Source organism: Rhinolophus ferrumequinum, chromosome 11, assembly GCF_004115265.2.
Source record: "Rhinolophus ferrumequinum isolate MPI-CBG mRhiFer1 chromosome 11, mRhiFer1_v1.p, whole genome shotgun sequence".
In the NCBI taxonomy this organism is placed as follows: Eukaryota; Metazoa; Chordata; class Mammalia; order Chiroptera; family Rhinolophidae; genus Rhinolophus; species Rhinolophus ferrumequinum.
Genome location: NC_046294.1, coordinates 59,617,042 through 59,631,889, shown reverse-complemented (window position 1 = coordinate 59,631,889; position 14,848 = coordinate 59,617,042). Strand labels below are relative to the sequence as shown.

Below are 14,848 nucleotides of genomic sequence, written 5' to 3'. Positions count from 1 at the left end.
AACCGACGCCCAGAGGTTGAGCAATTTGCTCAAGTTCACACAGCTGGGGTTTAAAGTCACAATCTTTGTAAATCCAAATCCCGTGTTCTTTGTGTACGTTTCTCTGCCTGACGGGGAGGTGGCCACCGGCGGATGTGACAGCTGGAAGGAGTAAAGGCAAGGGAGCCGACCTATCTGGGAGCATTTCTCACCTGGAAGAGGAGGGGGCAGGCTCGCCCGGCCGGAGCAACTCGGCTCCATCCCTGCCTGGCCCTTGAACGCCACGAACCCGGTGGGAGCAAAGCGAGAGCGGGGAAGCAGGGCGGGGCGCTCAGGAGAGGGAAAGGAGGGACCGCGGAGAGCCGCCGGAGGGCGGGGCCTGACCCCTCCTGCCGCAGAGAGGCCCCGCCCCCCGCTGCCCACGGCGCCGGCCATTGGGGAGGTGCGCTGTCCGTCTCGCTCCACTACCGCCCAGCGAACCCCTAGCACCGCGGAGGGCTTGAGCAGTTAGAGCGGCGCGGCGCTGGGTGCTGGCGGGCTTCGGGGAGACTCCGTGCGGACACGGCCCGCGTCGGGTCGGGGGCTCGCCGCCTGCAGCCATGACCCTCGCATTCTGTCCCTCGGCTCTGGCCCTGGAAGTCTAATATCCCACACAGTTGCGCGCAGCTGCTGGAAAGCCGCCGCTGCCCCCTCATCGCCCTTGGAACCGTATCACACTCTGCCCAGGAGCTGGGAGCAGCGCGGGCAGTCAGCGCCCGGGTGCAAACTGGGGGTGTCTGCTGGAGCAGCCCCCGCCGCCGCCACCGCCGCTGCTGCCCTAGGCTCTGGCCATGGCCTGGCGGGGCGCAGGGCCGAGCGTCCTGGGGGCGCCCGGGGGCGTCAGTCTCAGTCTGCGGCTGCTGCTGCTGTTGCCGCTGCTCCTGGGGTCGGCTTGGGGCTTCGGGGACGAGGAAGAGCGGCGCTGCGACCCCATCCGCATCTCCATGTGCCAGAACCTGGGCTACAACGTGACCAAGATGCCCAACCTGGTTGGGCACGAGCTGCAGACGGACGCCGAGCTGCAGCTGACAACTTTCACGCCGCTCATCCAGTACGGCTGCTCCAGCCAGCTGCAGGTGGGCGCCCCCACCCCCACCCCTGGCGGGACCCCTTGGGCAGGGATACCCGAAACTAACTCCCTGAAGCCCTTGCCATGTCGAGCCCCCTGACCCTTTCCTAGGCTGAAGGGTATAACTATCCTGAAAAAATGACTTCCATCCCTACCCCCACTTTTCTGTCCCTTCTCAGGGACTGGGAAGCCAAAAACGTTGTGTAAGTCATCTGGCCTGCGAAAGAACCCACTCTTACACCCCGCCCTTCCGTTTTTCTCCCCTGCCCACCCGTGTCTGGCCAAGCCCCTAACCCCAGTGGAGCTGAGGGTTATCTTTGCCAAGGACTCTGGCCGCCGCTGCTCAGTGGGCGAGTCCCCGGCAGGGCAGCCAGCTGCAACTAAGACTTGGAGGAGAGATAAGGAACTGGGAACCTCTCCCTCACCGACCTCGTTTCTCCCCCATATTTTTGGGTGGTTTATGAAATGAAACAACACTGCGCGGTTTTCTGCGGAATGGCCCCTCCTCAGGTCGTCCTGCATGACTTTAGAGGTCACTCAGGAAGGAATGGTTGGATTGGCTTGAGTTCATTTGTTCTTCAGGGTGGAGGGCAGGTTTAGTACTTGGAGGGGGAGAAAACACAGCTTGGGAAAAAAGTGATGGTATGGTTAAGCTCCAAGAAGAAGGTAATTTGTATATTGAAAGATTATCATTGTTATTTTTTTGCAGTCATTAACAATTTTAAAGCTTATGTAATGATACAAAAGATGTTCATCCTACAGCAGTAAGTGAAGAAAGAATTTGCATATACTGGGTGATTATAATCTTCCAAAAACAACAACCAATTCATTGGAAAAGAAAAAGAATTGAAAGGACGTTTTAAAAAGTGTTAACACTGGTTTCATTTTGTTTGGCGAGGCTATGAGTGATTTTAAGAAGTTTAGAAAAGAGAGAAGTTGGGGGGAAAAAATAGGGGATAGTTGTCCAGGCTAAAAGCTTCCAATATCTGTGGTTCTGGTTGCAACTTCTGAGAGATAAGAAACAAGCATGCAGCTTACTTACTAGGTGCATGTCATATACACAAATATACCGTGTTTCTCCGAAAATAAGACCTAGCCAATCAGCTCTAATTTGTCTTTTGGAGCAAAAATTAATATAAGACCCAGTCTTATAGTAAAATAAAACTGGGTCTTATATTAATTTTTAATTTTTGCTCCAAAAGTTGCATTAGATCTAATGGTCCAGCTAGATCTTATTTTCGGGGAAACATGGTGTGTGTGAGTGTGTGTGTGTGTGTGTGTGTGTGTGTGTATAAAATTTTAAAAGTTTTTTCAGAACTTTTATGTTTCTATGTTTTCAGAAAGATGGTTGGGATTAGACCCATTGCTGGTGAAATGTCCCTTGGGAAGTTTCAGAACTTTAGAACTAGGTTATAAAAGCTTAAGAAATGATCCTCTAGCTCTCAGTTTGGAAACAGAACATATCCTGACATCAGTGGCAATTTTGTTGGAGAAACAGCTTTTGCGGGGATATATATTTTTAATTACATGTATCCTGGGGAAGCAGCCAAGCTGTTTTGAAGGACAAGACTGGATCCCTTTTCATGCTGGAAAATAGTTACTTGTAACTCTAGACTTCATAGACAACATCTGTAAGGAGCCAAGCAGACTGTTTATCAATGCTGGAGGAATTGAGGACAGCAACTGGACTCTCCCCTACTGGTATTGCAGTTTCAGGGACTTAACATTTATATTTTCCTATTGTGCTTTATTATTATTCATTATGGAAACCTGGCCAAACAAACCCCAGGCGACCAGAGAACTTAACCTGCATCCTATTCTTGGGTGTAACAGTGTCTTAATTAGGACACTTTCTCTTTCACTGTGGGACTGATTAAAAAATAATTTTAAGGGATAAAATATAGAAAAGAGAGAATATTAACAGGAGAAAATCTGGATCTACCTATTTTTTAACATTTACTTTTCTGGTGATAAAGAAATGGGGATAGAAATAAGTCACCCCAATCATCGAAATGACTGAGTCATTTGATTGGTCTGTTCTGCTCTTTCAAATGGTAGCTGAAAAAGAAGGGAGACAAAGTCAGTTTTTTAAGGTTTATTTCTTTTAAGTGTTGTGCAAAAAGGGATTATATATTTCTTTGGGTCCTTTTTATACATTTTTATTTATGTTCTGGGAAGGATTACTAGGACCAAAAGAAGAAAAGTGAGTAAGTGACAGATTATCAGGCCCTCTTGTTTGAGGGCAGCATAAATGTTCGGCCTCCCTATAGGCTGGTTTAAAAGTAGATGTGTACTTTGACTGGAAGTGTATAACTCAGCTTTGTGCAAGCATTCGATCATGCTTCCAAGTCACAGTTTCCTTTGTTCATTTCATTACTTTTCCAGTTCTTCCTTTGTTCTGTGTATGTGCCAATGTGCACAGAGAAGATCAACATCCCCATTGGCCCATGCGGTGGCATGTGTCTTTCGGTCAAGAGACGCTGTGAACCTGTCCTAAAGGAATTTGGATTTGCCTGGCCGGAGAGCCTGAACTGCAGCAAATTCCCACCACAGAATGACCACAACCACATGTGCATGGAAGGGCCAGGTGACGAGGAAGTGCCCTTACCTCACAAAACCCCCATCCAGCCTGGGGAAGAATGCCATTCCGTGGGAACCAATTCCGATCAGTACATCTGGGTGAAAAGGAGCCTGAACTGCGTTCTCAAGTGTGGCTACGACGCTGGCTTATACAGCCGCTCGGCCAAGGAGTTCACCGATATCTGGATGGCCGTGTGGGCCAGCCTGTGCTTCATCTCCACCGCCTTCACAGTGCTGACCTTCCTGATCGATTCTTCCCGGTTTTCCTACCCTGAGCGCCCCATCATATTTCTCAGTATGTGCTATAATATTTATAGCATTGCTTATATTGTCAGGCTGACTGTAGGCCGGGAAAGGATATCCTGCGATTTTGAAGAGGCAGCAGAACCTGTTCTGATTCAAGAAGGACTTAAGAACACAGGATGTGCAATCATTTTCTTGCTGATGTACTTTTTTGGAATGGCCAGTTCCATCTGGTGGGTTATTCTGACACTCACTTGGTTTTTGGCAGCGGGACTCAAATGGGGTCATGAAGCCATCGAAATGCACAGCTCTTATTTCCACATTGCAGCCTGGGCCATCCCCGCAGTGAAAACCATTGTCATCTTGATTATGAGATTAGTAGATGCGGACGAACTCACCGGTCTGTGCTATGTCGGGAACCAAAACCTTGATGCCCTCACGGGCTTTGTGGTGGCTCCCCTCTTCACCTACTTGGTGATCGGAACTTTGTTCATCGCTGCAGGTTTGGTGGCATTGTTCAAAATTCGGTCAAATCTTCAAAAGGATGGGACAAAGACAGACAAGTTGGAAAGACTGATGGTCAAGATTGGAGTCTTTTCAGTGCTGTACACGGTCCCTGCCACCTGTGTAATTGCCTGTTATTTCTATGAAATCTCCAACTGGGCGCTCTTCCGGTATTCTGCAGATGACTCCAATATGGCAGTTGAAATGTTGAAAATTTTTATGTCTTTGCTGGTGGGCATCACTTCAGGCATGTGGATTTGGTCTGCCAAAACTCTTCACACGTGGCAAAAGTGTTCCAACAGATTGGTGAATTCTGGGAAGGTAAAGAGAGAAAAGAGAGGGAATGGTTGGGTAAAGCCTGGGAAAGGCAATGAAACTGTGGTATAAAGCTAGCCAGCCTTCACGCTTTCCAAATTTTGAAGGGGGAAATGCCAGCATTTTGATGCAAATGCTACTAAAAGTTTCTTGCAGCGAATCTCAGTTTGAACAAACTAGCCGCACAGTTAAGTGACCCCCATAACCTGCCACGACTCCCCTCTTTCCCCCAGCGTCATAAAACTAATGATTTTGCTTCAGACTTTGGAATGATCCAAAATGGAAAAGCCAGTTAGAGGCTTTCAAAGCTGTGAAAAATCATAACATTGATCACTTTAGCAGGTCGCAGCTTGGAGCGTGGAGGTCCTGCCTAGATTCCAGGAGGTCCAGGGCGGTGCTGCTTTTCCCTGCAGGGTGGGATTTGAGCTGTGAGTAGGTAACTTGCAGGGAGAAAGATTAACTTTTTTAACCCTTTAAAAATTTAAATACTAACTGGGTCTTTCAGATAGCAAAGCAATCTATAAACACTGGAAATGCTGGGTTCAGAGAAGTGTTACAAGAGTTTTATAGTTTGGCTGATCTAACATAAACATTTTTCTGTGGTGCACTGTCTGCTGTTTAGAACTTGTGGATTGCTCTCCCAAGAGCTGGTGTCAGAATCTTTCAGTGCCTTTGTCATAAAACAGAATTGTTTGAACAAACAAAAGTACTGTACAAACACACATAAGGTATCCAGTGGATTTTTCTTCTCTCTCTTCTTAAATTTCAGTCTGTTCAAGCTGCTGCTGCTTTTTTCATTTTACATTAATGACTCAAAATAGGTATTTTTATAGGAATTTTTGCACTGCAGCATGCCTAATGAGGGGGAAAAGGACGGGTGATTCACTTTCTGACAATCACTTAATTCAGAGGAAAATGAGATTTACCAAGTCGACTTACCTTACCGACCCCAGAGACCTGTTGCATTGAGCAATGGGGACTTAATATATTTTACTTTGTGTGATTGCATCTATGCAGACGCCAGTCTGGAAGAGCTAAAATGTTAAATTTCTTGGCAACTTTGCATTCACACAGATTAACTATGTAATTTGTGTGTGTCAATTACAATTAAAAGCACATTCTTGGACCATGACATAATAGTATACTCAACTGACTTTCAAACTGTGGTCAACTTGCATTCTCAGAATGATAGTGTCTTTTTTTTTTCTTTTAGTATAAGAATGTTATCAGAAGAGTCTGGTCTACTTACCACAGTGGAGACTTTTTCAATTTTGTAGAGGGAACTAAGGACAGCTAATCCAACTACTTGGTGCATAATTGTTTCCCAGTAATTGGCAAAGGCTCCTTATAAGATTTCATTGGAGGCAGTGTGGCCTGGAGTATTTATATGGTGCTTAATGAATCTCCAGAATGTCAGCCAGGAGCTGATTGGTTAGAAGGGAATAAAGTGTAGACCATATGAAATGAACTGCAAACTCTAACAGCACAAGTCTTAATTGCCTTTTGCGGAGGTATCCAGAGCTTTTAAAATTTATGCTTTATGTTCCTTACAAGGGGGTACCCCCTAGCAGCCTCTCAAAAGTTGCAGTTCTTTTAAAATTGTAACTGGCCTTTCTCTTAACCCGCCTCAGGCCTTCTAATCACCAGATCTCTGGGACAAATTGTTGACACTGTCACAGGTTGCTCTCCTTGTAACTCATACCTGTCTTTGCTTCAGCAACTACTTTGCCATGACTCATTTACTTATTTATTCATGCCCTCCCTTTTTTCAAGCAGTAGGAAAGCTCTTTTATCATATTTCTTAATGGAAAACCATCTCTAGGGACTCAAAATTCCAAATAGGTGGTCAGATTCTGGAAATAAGCATGACTTTTTGTTTGTTTGTTTGTTTGTTTGAGCTTGCCTATGGTTTGACATTTTCCTTCCTTCTTCCCTCTGTTTTTGTGTGGCTCTTGAGCTGTCTGAGCTGAAGATGCATGTAAGGTCTGTTGCATATTCTGGCTTTGGAGACAGATGCTAAGTGGGCATGGGGGTGGGGGTGGGCCCTGCTGTGTGTCCCAGGCCTGAGTACCTTGGCTGGCCTCTGGGTCAGGGCTTCAGGAGCATGAGAAAGGATCCCCAGAAGGACCAGTTGAACTCCATCTGAGACTACATTGTCTATGAAATGTACAATGTGAACTCCCCGTGCTGCTTGCGGACAGTTCCCATAGCTGGCCAGGCCCGTGGAGCATGCACCCGGGGGCAGAGCCTGCCCTTACTCACGCTCCACTCTAGTGTCTTGGGAGTTATGCAGAGACGCTGGCCCAAGCAAGGGAAGAAGGGCTGTGCAGCCGGGCACTGGCCCTGCTGTTAGAGTGCAAGGGTTTGTAATGCAGTTTTCTTTGTCACGTGGCAGTGGTTCTATGACCAAGGCAGCACCTAGCAGAGGGCCAGACACAGTAGGTGCTCGATATTTGTGAATGATGAAAGAGTACTTGAGCGAACCTGGACACAGCATTCTGGAGCTAGTGCCCTGATAACTTTCTGGGTTTTACCATCTCTCGAACAAATCTTTTGCCTTCGCAGGAGGAAGTATATTTGATCAGAAGGCTGGATTAGTAGCCTTAGCAGTGTCACAGGGTTGTAGGCCTTTCCTTTCACATTCCAGACAATGGAGAGTGTTTATAGTTCCAGGAAAGGAGCTTGTGGCGAGGAGTCAGTTACCAATTACCTTGAAGTGACTTCATCGCCTCGAAAGTTGGTTTTGTTAAAAAAAAGAAAAAATAAAAGGGTCAATTATCAGCACATGTATTGAGTGCCCACTGTGTGTAAAGCTCTGTGTTAGGTACCTTAGGGGATGTCACAACGGAGAATAAGCTCTGTTCTTCTAACTGACCTAGACTGGCGGGGGCTCCTGGGTCTGCTGAACTTCGCTGTTGATTTTGGGAAGATACACGGGTCTCTGTTTCACTGTCTCCATCCCATGAACCTCTTCTTGGGTCTTTCTACCTTTAATGCAGCTCCCATTACTTCCCAGGATTCTCTGCAAATCAATGACAGGAGTTTTGACAGAAAGTACCAGCTCTGTTTCGCCATAGTCTCTGTGGAAATCCCTTAGGAAGACTATGAAAATTGGCCGTAATACGGACACGAGCATCTAATGTGGCTTTGGGGACAGGCAATTCAGGGCATGGGGAATTCCATGTGACTTCTAGAAGTAAATTTGCGGACAGCCTCTTGCTAGGGAAAAGGTTAGGGTTGTTTTTCTTTCCCTGGAATCGAGAATAAGTAAGTATGTCTGTAGCTTCCTGCACAGTGCCTTGGTCTCCAGGGATTTTGTTCAGCAGGGCCCAAGCGCACCTCTGTCCAGCCTTCTCTCTGGCAAACTCCTTTCTCCTCCTTCGTAAAGGCCACTCCTCAGGGCAGAGGCGCATGGGGTAGGGTGGCACTGGCCAGAACCATCTGGTTGAGCTACCTGGTTGATTCATATCCTTTCCCCTCTATGGAGACCTGTTTCCTGATCTCGGAGACTGCTTCTGAGCTGGCAGCTTGCTCAGGGACCTGAAACCAGAGAAGGGGTGACACTTTTTATTTCCCTGCGGTGATCTCTCACTTTCCTCTCCCCAGTCGCTCTCTTACCTGCACAGCTCCCCTCCCCAAATCCAGGATGTGGGAAACTTCTGTATCTACTTCTGAACTATGACTTTACCAGCACCCCCAGCTCTGTCCTCTCTGGCCCCCTCTTAGCCTCCTGATCACTGAATTGAGTGCTTACTGTGTTGGAAACCAAGCTGGAACCTGAGGAGCCAAAGAGGAACTGGACAGCCTCAGCCCTAGAGGGCAGACTCAACTGAAAGGGATTTCACCAATAGGGTGCAATCCTTGGCATCTGGTGAGGTGGCCTCAGCAGCAGTTAGGAAAGAGAGCCACATAGCACAGACTTGGGAAGGAGCCCCCCGGAGAATCTATCCACATCCTGAATTTCATTCTGCGAGGGAGGCGATTGGAGGGAGTTGCTGTTGTCAGCCAATTATTTGGAGTCACTGGATTCTGACAGTTCTTGTTGTTCCTTTATTGGGTTTGGGTTCAGAGTCCCTGTCTGGGTTTGTGTCACGTCTGGCAGAGGAACCAGGTTATCATTTTTCCTCTGGGCCTAGGTCATAGATCCTGGAAACTCCTAGGCAAGCATTTTGCTACTACCAAGGATCAGATACCGGAGCCTTAAATAATGGATTTGGCTTCTCTGTGGCCTGGTCAGAGCTCTCTGCTGCTGCCTCTTGCCATGCACATGTGAAGGAACGGCACACTGGACGTCACTAGGAGGGAGATGAACCCTGCATCCCCCGACAGGCCTCTTCCCCTTCGCAAGGCCAGTTGTCCTATAACAGTCTGTTCTGTTTCTGATTTACCTTATTTCACTTCTTTGCATGAGCAAATTCCCAGTATTCGCCCAGGCCATTTGTAAAGGGCCCATTTGGGGTCCTGTATGAACCTTGTCCTCCAAGCTTTTGTAGCTCCCTGATCCCCTACACTATTCAGTACGTGACCACTGTCATCCCAGAAGACTTCTGAGAAGAGGGGCCGGAGCGGCCCTGCCCCCTGACTGCTGAGTCCACCTTCTCTCCCAGGTATGCACCTTTCCACACCCTGCTAATGGGCTCGGGCCCTGACTTGGGCTTTGGAAGGGGCAGGCTGCTTTCTAGGTCTCTCCCAGTGGGGCATCTGGTGGTTCTGAATTTTTTCCTACCTCACAGGGATGTTGTAAGACTTTAAAGGGCCTGAGGATGAGGGCCCCTTGACCTCTTTATAGGAAGGGTGGAATAAACACCAGCTGTGATCCGTGAAAAGATGAAATGTGACTCAACCTGCTCATGCAGCAGTCAAGCTAGTGTGCTCTGTGGCCTTTTCCTGGACCCCTGTGCCACCCTGCGGCTCCAGCCACCTTGAGGCCAACCTGGGGACTTTCAGATGTTCGACATAGAGGTACCAGGCAAACCCCGGCTACACATGCCCTGAACGAATTGCTGAACATCCAAGGCAACGGACCCTGCTTTTAAGGATGTACAAACGTATGTCTGCATTGATGTCTGTACTGTAAATTTCTAATTTATCGCTGTACAAAAAAAATAAATAAATAAACTTTGCTATTTAATTTTTGTATTAAAGGAAAATAAAGTTTTGTTTATTACCTGGTGTGTGCTTTGGCATATTCCTGATGGTGTGTAAGAGCCCCTGGGAAGCACACATACCCAACAGTAAGAAATAGAGAATTTGGTTTGCAGGGCAAATCGAGAGCCTCTTTCTGAGAGCCTCTTTGTTTCTTTTTTGCTGGTGCTATTTTTCCCCTCTGGGATTTCTCCTGGGTCAGCAAACCCCCAGGATCCAAGGTCAACAGAATTTATCACTATTGTGGTCATCAGTGACACTCCAGTAGTCACATGATGCCTTGGACATAACTATCGTTCCCAAGCTGTCAGCCCATGACACCTCCTGGCATTTCCAGTATGTGTGGCCATTTTTATATACCCTCCAAGTCCCTTTGACTTAATCTGGTGGCCTGAAAAAAGTTTGTCTATCACTGTTAGAGCTTCAGGCCTCTTAACAAAGGGGGAAGAGGTCTTTGTTTTATTTTCTGACTGTAGATTTTCATTAACCTTTTTTTTTTCTGGCTACACAGTAGTTCTGTTTTGTGTAACCGACAAGGGAGTATGTCGCATCAGTCAGCCAGGAAAATGACTTTTTCAGCGAATTTTATAAGTTGGGGGGCTCTGTGTCCCCATATCCAGAAAACCCATCAGACAAAGCAAAATCAAAGCCATTATCAGGACACTGCCAGGACCTACGACACAGATACAGAGGGAAGGGGACTCACTGCCATTGGAGCTGTCTGCTGAGGTTCCAGAGGAAAACATCTGCCTTCTTGGTTTGCCTTCAAATTGCTTTCCACCCGTTAGTTTTACCAGTTCTGGTGTGAGTGAAAAGCCCCAAGAGCACAAGGATCTGCACTACTGTTCTTCTCTGGAGATTGCGATTATACTTTTTATCTCAAACCAAAAATTAAGGGAAGCATGTATTTTAAATTCTCTGCCCTGTAAGACACGCCATGTTTCTCATTTTTATTACCTACTCATTAAGTAGTTATGAAGTTAAGGGAAAGTCAACGCAATCTGAAATGAATTCATAACTATCCCTTGCACTTGTAGAAATACTTTCCATAGAGAAAGCACTTTTTTTTTAACATAATTTCATTTTATTCTTACGGCATCGATGAAGTAAGCCGGGCAGGCATTGCTTTGCTTTAGAGAGGAGAACTGAAACTTCCAGAGTGTAAGGGACTTGCCCAGGGTACCCCAACAGAAGGTCGGTGGTTAGGCAGCCAGGTCTTCTTATGCCTGAACTAGGGTTTCGTTTCACACTCAGGTGTGGATTGAACTGTGTCCACCCAAAAGACAGGTGGAAGTCCGAACCCCCATACCTGTAAATGGGAACTTATTTAGAAATAGAGTCTTTACAGACATAATCAATTTACGATGAGCTCATACTAGATTAGGGCAGGCCCTAATCCAATGGCTGGGGTCCTTATAAGAAGACGGAAATTTGGACACATACACAGAGAGGAAAACAGCATGTGAAAGCAGAGGGACAGATTAGAGTGATGTACCTGCAGGCCACGCAAGGAACCCCAAGGACTGCTAGCAACCCCCTGAAGCTAGGAGAGCAGCGTGGAAGATGCTCCCTCAGTGGCTCCAATAGGAAACAACTTTGCCAAAACCTTGATTTCGGACTTGCAGCTTCCAGAACTGTGTCTCCTAGCCACCAGTTTGTTATGGCAGCCTTAGGAAACACATACGTGCTCCAGGCCGCTGATTTTTCTTAATTCCTGCAAATAGTTCACTGGGAATGGATAACTGTTTCAGGAGGCAACTCTCTCAATAATAAGATCTGGGCACGAGCTCCTGTTTTTTAAGGATAATGTAGCATAATTACTCTGGTAAGTTTATCTGTAAGCTGGACACTCCTAGAATAAACCCCCCGAACCCTGACACTCGGCTGATTTGAACTGGTCTTGGCTGCTCTCCTGGCCACCCACCCCCAAGGGGAGCTCTTGTGTGCAGGGCCAGGACCTTGACTGGAATGTGGCCCAAGGGTTTTCAGCGTTTCAGTTCTGAGAACTGATTTTTTTTTTCTCTTTCCCATTTTAGCCTTCACATGTAATCATAATTTTAAAGTTGAGCTGACTCCTGACAAAAGAGGTCAGCCTTGGTCTCCTGTCTTCCGAGATTCTGTGAACAGAAATAAACCACACTCAGAGAAGAAGGGCGTTGTCGTCTCCTCAGTTTTCCTGCACAATGCAGCTGGGTTGTAGGAGTGGAGCATCTCACTCAAGGTTTAGAAACTGTTGGACATGCAAAGGTTTAGTCCAAAACGGCTTTCAAAATGGACCTTGGCCCCACCTGAAATTCCTAGAATTACTCTCTCCTCTTCTTCTGTCTCATCTTTAGGTGAAGAAAACTTGTGGATTTATCTGTCCACACAGCAAGAAATCCCGACTTCTCAAACTCCCAGGGAGAGAGAAGAAAACATAAAATGTTTTACATTTCACATTAATCGCCTGATTTTTATCAGCCTCCCATGTGGTTTCCTATAAGTACCCAATGCTGTTTTCAACCAAGAACCTGCTTAATCTCCTGGCTAGTCCACCTCATCAATGCCTTTCGCTTTAAGAGATTAAATGATTGGCTCTCTACATTTTCTAAAATGCCTGAGGGTTGCATCATTTCACGTGATATGAGGTAAATGGGTACAGTAGAAAGCAATGAGATGGAATTGATAAGTCACATAGAAAATCTGTCCTATTCCATGTTTGCCTCTTATTCTTTTGCCTTTTCGTATGTGTTTCCCTTTGCCTGGAAGCCCCTTCCCGCTTTCTTCAACCTATTTCTTCAAATAGGTTTTGTCTATTCTTCCTTCAAGATTGAAGTCTTAGGTGATCTTTCCTGGGAAGACTTTCCTGACTCCCCCACTTGCCATGTCCTGCCTCCCTCTCCTTCTGGACAGAGGTAACTCCAAGCCTCTGTGCTTTCAACTCTGGGAGCCTTCACTGTACTGTTCGTAATGGTCCATCTGTGTCCATCTACCCACTAGCCTGGGCTCTCTGAGGATGGCTCTGAGCACCCAAAGATGCCTACGTGTGTGCCCTCAGTGTCTGGTACAGAGTATGATTTCAGGAACATCTATGGAAGAATGGAAGCTAGTATAGGAGGGAGGAAGCGTTCTGACTTTGTTAGGTGGGGAAACTGAGGGGCTTTGGTGACAAACATGGCCAGCATAGGAAAGAAACCAAAGGTGGCAGCATGAGCCATTATGCAGGAAGGACTTCCTGGAAAAATGATCAGACAATAGCCTCAGAGAAAATTCTCTTGTCTCAGAGGTGGATTTCAGGATGATTACCTACCTGCTGTGCAGCTTAATGTTAAGTCATCTCTCTTCCACCTTTCTCCTCCTCCTCCTCCTCCTCCCCGACAAAACTGTATGCAGAGTTACTGGGAAGGGAGAGAGGAATGATGGTAAAAAAAAAAAAAAAAACGCAAAAGACAAGGTCCAATTCAGAGTCCAAAAGTGCAGATGACAAAACAGAGAAAGAATTTAGTTGTTATTAACAAGTTTAAAACTCCAAACCTGGAAAAACAAATCCTCTACTGCTTAGCAAATATTTGTTGAATAGCTGAATGAGGGTCCATCACGTGCCAACCGCTGTCCTGGGAGGGCACTGTGGGGAACACCAAGATAAATAAGACACAACCTTTCCCTCCAGAAGTTGATGGCAGCACACCGCAGGCCCCCTCCATCCCGGCACCCTAAAGGATCCATGCGACCATGCCTATCACATGTATTATGTAATTGCTTCCTAACCTAAGTTCCAGGGCCTTGTTGATTTAGCTTGGACAGAATACCTTCTGAGTACCGAGTGCCATAGGAAAACATTTCCTAAACATTTGTCATCTCACCATTTGATCCCTGAAAGGATACATTTGCCTCAGTAGGTGAATGTGTGTGTAGTGAGGGCATGGGAAAGAGGAAAAAGGGAGGAGGGTGGATCCCAGGGACTAGGACTCTTTTAAGACTTTCGTCTGCTTGCCAAAACCACCGTCTGAATTCAATATATACTCTTAGAAAATAAAAATTAAAATTTACTTATGATGTGCCATCGGAGACATTTGCTTATCAGATCAGCTGACTGCCCCCATCTGAACATCTTTTCTAGGACCTATGTTGATTTATAACATTTGCACTGAGTAGGTGGTTTGTGTCGGTGTGTCTGCCTTGTATCCTCTGTGCCTCATTCTCTTGCTTCTCTCGTGTCATAATTCTGTAAATCCAAAGAGACTGCTTTATCGAAGTTAAAAGAATACATGGTCAATTCTCATTCACTCAGAGTGAGAGGCATAAATGTGTGATCACCTTGGCTGAGAATTGCCTGTGGGGAGTTGTGGGGCAGCGAGTCGTTCAGTGTAACTGGAGCTTGAGATTCTTGGAGTGGGAGAGAAGGTGGGCCGAGGCCAAGTTATGAAAGGCCTTGGAGGTTGTACTCTGCCCTGCACCGGGCACAGGAGAGCTGGCCGAGGTTTTGGGCAAGGAAGGCTGTCATCCTTGTTGGTGTCTTACAGAGCTCACCCTGGCTGTGGACTGTAGGCTGGAGAGAAGGCAACCTGGAGGCCGGCAGTCAGGGTTGGATGGGAAAACATGAAGGCCTGAAAGAAGGTGGTGGCAGAGAGATGAAAAGGACGGGGCGATTTTCAGAGAAACCATGACAAACGGTGTCCTCCATGGCACTGATCAATGAGCCGAATCTTTGCTTTCTAAACTGCCAGTGTTGCAGAGGCAAGGAGTTTTGTGTTTGCTCTGTACACCTGATATAGCACACTCCCTACCCTGAAAGCACAGATAAGCAACGACCTCGGCACCACAGGGCCCAGGCAGATTGCAACCCTGGCCCAGCACCCCTGGGGAGCTTGGCTTTCCCAGACTGAGACGTCTCTCTCACAGTCCTCTCAGGTCAGCATGACACCTTTTGCGGGTGGCTGGAAGGGACGGGGTCCATGTGAGGAGAGCATCCTGTTTGGTTGTTTATGCAGTGCT

At 46.9% G+C, this 14,848-nt stretch overlaps 1 protein-coding gene across 1 annotated transcript; it reads left to right on the top strand.

Moving 5' to 3' along the window:
- The first annotated feature begins 490 nt into the window (after nucleotides 1-490).
- On the top strand, nucleotides 491-7,668 carry FZD4 (frizzled class receptor 4). The gene is made up of 2 exons (XM_033120034.1): nucleotides 491-1,094; nucleotides 3,473-7,668. The coding sequence occupies exons 1-2, from the start codon at nucleotides 810-812 to the stop codon at nucleotides 4,799-4,801; spliced, it is 1,614 nt and encodes a 537-aa protein (XP_032975925.1). The 5' UTR covers nucleotides 491-809; the 3' UTR covers nucleotides 4,802-7,668.
- The last annotated feature ends 7,180 nt before the right edge of the window (nucleotides 7,669-14,848 follow it).